The sequence below is a fragment of the Aedes aegypti genome, chromosome 2 (genome assembly GCF_002204515.2).
Source record: "Aedes aegypti strain LVP_AGWG chromosome 2, AaegL5.0 Primary Assembly, whole genome shotgun sequence".
In the NCBI taxonomy this organism is placed as follows: domain Eukaryota; kingdom Metazoa; phylum Arthropoda; class Insecta; order Diptera; family Culicidae; genus Aedes; species Aedes aegypti.
Window position 1 is genome coordinate 178,129,575 of NC_035108.1, and position 8,014 is coordinate 178,137,588.

General features: G+C 36.1%; 1 protein-coding gene across 1 annotated transcript; it reads left to right on the plus strand.

Annotated features, from left to right (window-relative positions):
- Positions 1-5,052: 5,052 nt before the first annotated feature.
- Positions 5,053-7,646, plus strand: LOC110675152. The gene is made up of 3 exons (XM_021839534.1): positions 5,053-5,581; positions 6,575-6,882; positions 6,949-7,646. Exons 1-3 carry the CDS (start codon positions 5,053-5,055, stop codon positions 7,405-7,407), a joined length of 1,296 nt encoding a protein of 431 aa, XP_021695226.1. The 3' UTR covers positions 7,408-7,646.
- The last annotated feature ends 368 nt before the right edge of the window (positions 7,647-8,014 follow it).

The following is an 8,014-nucleotide window of genomic DNA, read 5'->3' on the forward strand; positions in this document are numbered from 1 at the left end:
ACGTAATAAAAACTCAAGTTTTAAAAAATGGTGAACTCGTCCATTCTGATGAATAAGGAAGCAAGACAACCAGAAGTAACACAATGGAACAAATCGCGATCAAAAATGTCGAGAAAACATGTACCGTAATCCGGGGTAACATTGATCATTTTTTTTAGTTTTTCTTAAATTTTTCATTTCACAATACAAATGTTACAAGTTTCATATTTTTAAAACAAGTACTGGCACCCACCGCTCCTAACTATGTACTTTATTTTGTTTTTCGAAAGATTTAAACATGTTTAAATAAATGTTTTAAGTGATTTTTTGATTCAGCTGATATGGGGTAACATTGATCACCCAAGTAAACAACGTTCGCTAATATTGGAAATGTCGTTACTTACTAACATCAGGGCCCCTGAAGCCGAATATGAAGACCAAACTCTTACAAGTCGTTTACTTTTTGAGTTATTTCAAAATTAAAAACACCTTGAACCGCTGAATACGCCTAAAAGTAGGCAATTTCCTCAGGCAATTCTACATTCGTAATAGTAATTAGCTAATGTTGCCCAATTGAATAAACTTATGAAAGATTTGACAACGGAATCGTTTTCGGCGATACCATTTTTAGTAACACCCGCATTTTCCTTGATCACATCGTCTGCAGAACTCATGTGAGACATGAATTTTCGGTAGTGTCAGTGAAAATGATAGAAATCATTGTTTCAAAAAGTTGACAAGTTTGTGCATGAACTAAACGCAATTTTTGCAAAAACCTTAATTATCATTAGCTTATGAATATACGAAAGAGAGGCACCATTCATGGTTCGAAAATGTTTCATCAATAAATCTTTATTTGAACGTTTAATAAGATGAGTCATCCCGATCAATGTTACCCCGCTGATCAATGTTACCCCGGATTACGGTACGCCTAATGCTAAAATCGATGTGTTTGGCCGATGGGCTAACAGATGGCGGTAGTAAGTTATCGTCAAATGCAAACAAAAACGATGCGAGCGCTGCTGGTGGTGGATTGACCACCTACAATATATTTGAATCGATCGTTAAAAAGGTAGTCGATGGACAATGGCGAGAGTGTGACGTCTATTTGTCTGTGCTTTTAGATTGTTACTCTGTTCACTATGCTCACCAAACCCGACTTTTTCAAGCCCGAACCAAACCCGTACCCAATAGTTTTGTAGTCTTTTTTGATAACCCGAGACCTGACCACCTCTAATAGAGGTCTACAAGCAAACTGCCACGAATACCAACGCACGTTCAATCTTACACAAGCCGTTTTCCACAGCATAAAAACGTATCGATGTTTGTTTGACGTCATTTGAACTTTCGATCAACGACAGTCCAACAATGAAGTGAATGCTTGGCAGCAATTATGTCTATGTTTTCTTTCTCACAGCAAACAAAAGCAATCTTTTGACAGTTTTTCTTCTTCTTTCTGGCGTTACGTCCCCACTGGGACAAAACCTGCTTCTCAGCACGTTATTTAACGATGATACGATGAAGAGAAGATCATTCTCTATAGACCAATCCAATTGCCTGCGTAGTAGTGCAATGTTGACAACATTTTCTTTGTTTGCTGTCAGAACTGTCAGAACATGGGACCCAGATAGCCGTTGCGGTAAACGCGCAGCTATTCAGTAAGACCAAGCTGAGGGTCGTGGGTTCCAATCCCATCGGTCGAGGATCTTTTCGGGTTGGAAATTTTCTCGACTTCCCAGGGCATAGAGTATCTTCGTACCTGCCACACGATATACACATGCAAAAATGGTCAATTGGCATAGAAAGCTCTCAGTTAATAACTGTGGAAGTGCTCATAAGAACACTAACCTGAGAAGCAGGCTTTGTCCCAATTGGGACGTAACTCCAGAAAGAAGAAGAAGCAAGACAAATGAAGAATGGAAGACTCATATTTGAAATGTTTGCCAAGCCTAGAAATATATGCCTTATTTGGCTTTACATCAATTATCTTGATAAAGCCTCGCCAACAATATTTCGCCAATTCCCTCGGTTCATGGCCGCTTCTCTCCATCCTCGACTGTGACCCACGCTCTCCAGGTCCTGGTGTACCTGGTCAATCCACCTAGCTCGCTGCGCCCCACGCCTTCTTGTTCCGACCGGATTCGTGGCGAACACCATCTTTACAGGGTTGTTGTCCGGCATTCTTGCAACATGCCCTGCCCAGCGTATCCTTCCAGCTTTAGCTACCTTCACGATACTGGGTTGGCCGTAGAGTTGAGCGAGCTCGTGGTTCATCCTTCGCCGCCACACACCGTTCTCCTGCACGCCACCGAAGATCGTCCTTAGCACTCGGCGTTCGAAAACCCCAAGAGCTTGCAAGTCCTCCTCGAGCATAGTCCACGCCTCATGCCCATAGAGGACTACCGGTCTTATGAGCGTTTTGTACATCGTGCATTTGGTGCGGGGGTGAATCTTTCTTGACCGCAGTTTCTTCTGGAGCCCATAGTAGGCACGACTTCCGCTGATGATGCGCCTTCGTATTTCCCGACTAACATTGTTGTCAGCCGTCAACAAGGATCCGAGGTAGACGAACTCGTCTACCACCTCGAAGGTATCCCCGTCTATCGTAACACTGCTTCCTAGGCGGATCCTGTCGCGCTCAGTTCCGCCAACCAGCATGTACTTTGTTTTCGACGCATTCACCATTAGCCCGACTCTTGTTGCTTCGCGTTTCAGGCGGGTGAACAAATCTGCCACCGTTTCAAATTTTCTCCCAATAATATCCATGTCGTCCGCGAAGCAAACAAATTGCCTAGAAATATATCCAGCTTTTAAAAAGCGCTTATGGCTGTCTGGTAGAGATCAGTCGATTTGACATTTGGCTTGGGTCGTTTTATATTGAACGGACCAAACAAAAAAGCACGCCTAAAGGCAGCAGCCATTAGCTTTCATAAAAACCTGGATATTTTAGTACCGCTATGCAATAAATTATCGATTTTGGTTCACAATTCGATACCTAGTGTAGATGTTCAAAAACATGTTCGTAGCTAAGAAAACAGTAATAAGAGGCTTCTATTAAATAATTGCCCAAAAACTTCTAAAAATCATAACACAAATGAACAAAGCAATTGTTGATGTTCTTTTACAATTTGAATACTTAAAGTTGTGTCTTTCAGAGATAAATAATATTATGTATAGACGTACTAAGATATAAAGTTTTAGGGGTAAGCCCTATTGCTTGGTTCCGTTTGCCTGTAAATATAAATCAAAGCTATGACATGTAGTTTTTTTCTAAGTTCAAAGCGATTATTCGTAGCTTTTTCGGAATAAATTTGCTTACAGATGTGAGATTAACATAGTTGAGTAGAAATAAAGATTTCTGATGATACTCAAAATTTATCTTCTTAAGAATCTACGTAAAACCCTGCTTCATAAACTTACATGCATTTAAATCAAAATTCAAAGCGTTAGTATGCTATGGTTTGCAACACAAAATTGTTTATCGAAGTCTAGTAAACATGCTTGAGAAGTAATAGAAATTTTTATCTATACTCAAAATTTATTTTACCTAAGAATCTACGTAAAACCTGTTAAATAAACATTTATGCTTATACAAATATATTTCAGCATCAAATTGATTGTAGAATTTGATTTAACATGTTAAGTAGGCAGTATAAATTGTTGATTACACTCACCTAAGAAAATAAGAATAACCCTGCTTCACGTGCTTGTTTGCCTGTAATTAAAAGCGATAACATCAAGTCTTTTCGACATAAATTTCTTTGTAGAAGGTAAGTTAACATGTTTGAGAAAAAAATAGTTATTTATGAAACAAATTGCAAAATGATGATTTTTTCAGCACGAGTTGTACATTTATCCAACGAGGCTCGCCGTAGTAACTATACTATACTATAAGCAAATGTATCCCGAAAAAAACTAAGCGGCATCGCTCTGAAGCTCATAAAATAGGGTTTTTCATAGTTTCTTAGGATAAATAAATTTGAAGTGTCCAATTTCCATTCCTTCTCAAATATATTCACTTAACTTCTATAAGCAAGTTCATGTCGAAAAAACTACTTGTCATTGCTTTGAATTTCGAATTACAGGAAAACAGTCTTATTAAATAGGGCTTTTAGCATTTTGGGGCCCAGATAGCCGTAGCGGTAAACGCGCTGCTATTCAGCAAGACCAAGCTGAGGGTCGTGGGTTCGAATCCCACCGGTCGAGGATCTTTTCGGGTTGGAAATTTTCTCGACTTCCCAGGGCATAGGGTATCTTCGTACCTGCCACACGATATACGCATGCAAAAAATGGTCATTGGCACAGTAAGCTCTCAGTTAATAACTGTGGAAGTGCTCATAAGAACACTAAGCTGAGAAGCAGGCTTTGTTCCAGTGGGGACGTAATGCCAGAAAGAAGAAGAAGAAGAAGAAGCATTTTGGGCAAAAACAAATCGTAGTGTATTCAAAAAATAAGTTTTTTTCCTTGAACATATTAACGACGTGATCAATTTAAATTTGGAAAAAAACAATTATCGATTAACTTCTTTAAGCAAGTTCATGCCGAAAAACTATTTGTCGTTGCTTTGGATTTTGAAATTGGGGTTTTGCAGTTATTTAGGTAAAAACAATTTAGAGTGTAATCAGAAGTTTATTTTCTTATTCAAACAGCTTCACTTGACTTGTGAAATTAATTTTATGGCGAAAATAGTACATGCTTTGAGTTTTGAGCTGCAGACACAAACAGGTTGAAAAAGTATTTTCCGTAGTTTTTTAGGTAAAATAAATTTAAGTTCATCAAAAACCGTGTTCATTCAAAAACCGATGTGAAAATACGTCGAAAAACAATTTCCTTACAAAACGATGGTCATGAAATGTCGAAAAACATGAAGTCTTTTTACGTCATTTTTGAATCGCAGGAAATCAACCGACGTAAAAAAAACTTAAGTGTACTATGTAACAGAACACTGTATTATTTCTTACTGATTTTATACCTTCTGTGTATAATTGTTGTTTTTATGTAAAATATTTTTTTAATATTTATTGAGATTGTTAATGCAATACTAGATTCATTATGATATCTTTTTCAACAGGAATGATCGAAGTCAAGCAGCGACAGACCGCCAAATTTCTCAAAGAAAAAATTTTGGAGCTTCTTCAATCTTACGGTGTCTCCATTACACAGCTGTTGGCTGTTACCTGCGACAACGGAGCCAATATGGTTGCAGCCGTCAAACAGTTACAGAAGCAGTATGTAGCCGATCATCCGTCGCTTGAGGCATATGATGACGACTCTGATGATGATGATGAGGCTCGCGAAAGACTAATAGAGGATTTAATGGAAGAGCTTCAAAAGTCAGTAAGCCTGATTAGATGTGCTGTACATACGATGCAGCTTGCTGTAACCGACATAGTAAAGGCCACGGACGTAACTATCAAAGAAATAACTACAATCGCTAAAAACACAAGGAAAATCGGATACAAGGCTATGTTTGAATATAATAAAATATCGGTACCTCCATTTTACTCCAGAACAAGATGGAATGGAGTGTACAAAATGCTGAACTACTTCAAACAACATGAAGAGTTCTATAAAGACATCGGAAGGCAATATCCTGAGCTTGGTAAGTTATGAGAAATTTAAATAACTAAGAGAGTATAGTAGACATATGTTAGAATATCTATTAAGTTTGGTAATCAATCAGGCTCAAAGGCAAACAGACATAATACTAAAAAGACATATATTGTCTGTTTCATTGAACAACAAAACGCGCTGCCATTTTATCAAAAAAATTAAGAAAATCGTCGTCACCTACTAAGAGTGATGATTTACTACACATTATTGTCTTTATACCTGTTGGACAATGTGATTGTTACGTTTGAGAGTGTTATATCTGTTTGTCTGTGATATGATGACCATTTTCTCCAGACTTCTAATTTTAAATTATTAAATATTACTTCAAGATTTACCCTCCACATTCCAAAAAAAATAAATATTATTAATATTATTAATATTATTAATAGCATTATTAACTGTTTATTTTTATTTTCGTCATTCTATCGACATGCGACATTGTTCTTGATTGAACATACAATTCAATAACAATTAAATATATTGTAACAAAACACTGTATTGGTTTTTAACGGTTTTATACCATTTCTGGTCAAATCCTAATTTTCGGGTAAAGCAACTGTTACTTTTTTCTGTGCAGCTTGACTGACAAAATTTAAAATAAATGCATTTTTTTTTCTTTTCAACACCAATTTAAATGCAATTCGTTGAATCGTTTGTGTATTGTAAAACAATTCTCAAATTGTGTTTGAAAATAATACATAAATAATATATCGTAATCTAATTGTATTGTTAGTCTACGATATACTGTATTGTATTTTCAATGTTTTGAATGGTACTGTTGCAATACGTTATATTGTTTTTGTATTGTATTTTTTATCCAGGCAATGTGCCACACATTTAATTATCAATAGCTTTTAGGCCCTCTTATTAGATATTGCGAACAAAAAAAAAATTTTTATGTAAAACTGACGAAACTAAAAGTACAAACAGTTAAAACTGTTATTTTCCATTGATGTTTTTGAAAAACTTTTCTCTTTTCCAGATCTCACAAATCATTGGAATTATATCGACGAGTATGTTTCCGCTTTTGAGCCTGTTTTTGTATGCACAAACAAAATGCAAGCCAAACATGTTTCACTGAGCGATTTTTATGTTCATTGGTTAAATACTGTGATGCAGGTTGGCTTGCTTACCAATAGCAACTTGGCAAAGTCTTTGGTTCTGTCGTTAACGGAACGGTTAAAACCATTGAAAAACAACATGGCATTCAAAGCAGCACTCCTCGTTGATCCTCGATTTAACTACTTAAACTCAAAGACGTTGTCGCCAGAGGACAAAGAGCAAACACGGGTAGGCTGATTGTATATAGATGTTTAAACCTATTTGATTTCATCTCAATTTTACATATGATTACAGTCTTTCATGCTTGCTACCTGGGAGAGAATAAAACAACTGGATCCAAATTCGTCGAAAGAACATCAGGATACCGCTCAGCAATCAAAACCAACGAACTCTTTTGACACATTTCTAACCAGGTTATTTGGTGGTCTCCCGCCTGAAAGTGATCAAAACACGAAACCGTTGATCCAACAACTGAATGCTTTGGACTTGGAAGACCACCAAAGCTTTTCGTTCGATGTGTGGAGTCATTGGAAGAACCGACTAAAAACCTATCCTGAGCTTTCCAAGCTAGCACTGGTATTTCTATCCGTGCCATCAAATCAAGTCAACGTTGAACGGAGCTTCAGTGGAATGGCACTCACACTTACAGAACGAAGAACGAACCTCTCGGAAGAAAGTTTGGAGAACATTCTGTTGATCAAACTTAATGTCGATTTGATCGATAAGATCATACCCGAGAATGGTTTTCAATAAGCGGAAATATTTGCTTTGACCGAAAATAACAAAATATGAAGAATTAACAAATAATTCCGTTTATTAATATCATATTTTGTTCAACTCTTGTGCACCTCTTATATATAAGTTGTTCAAATGGTTTCTGTTATTTTCGCATTATTATCTTGATTTTTTTCTTATATTTTATTAATGTTTTATTGCTTTCTAAATCTCTTGTGCAACGAATAATAGAATTCTGATTTTTGTTTTTCATTGAATCATATCTTTTTTATATTATTTTGTATATATTTCATTCATTTCATTATATCTGTAAAACAATTTTACTATTTACTATTGATCTTCAAGGTGTGAATTTAAAACATTTTTAATAAATTAAATTTATTATTGTTAAAATATTGTCGTTTTTATTACTTCTGGTCAAATAATTTTTAATTAATTTTTTTACGCTTTTTAATAATTTTTTTTACGCTCCTACAGTTAGGTTTAGAGAAAATGTGTATATGTGGTAAGTGACGCTAAATTGCTGCTAAGAATGCGTTAACATTACAAAATATGTAGGTATATAATATCGCACACAATACGGTGCATTGGTACATATGTGCAGTGCATCTTACCATTTCTAAAC

Coding starts and splice junctions, on each gene's coding strand:
- LOC110675152 (XM_021839534.1), top strand. CDS start 5,053: ATGATCGAAGTCAAGCAGCGACAGACCGCCAAATTTCTCAAAGAAAAA. Junction 5,582..6,574: donor AAGGCAATATCCTGAGCTTG/GTAAGTTATGAG, acceptor TCTCTTTTCCAG/ATCTCACAAATCATTGGAAT. Junction 6,883..6,948: donor AGGACAAAGAGCAAACACGG/GTAGGCTGATTG, acceptor ATATGATTACAG/TCTTTCATGCTTGCTACCTG.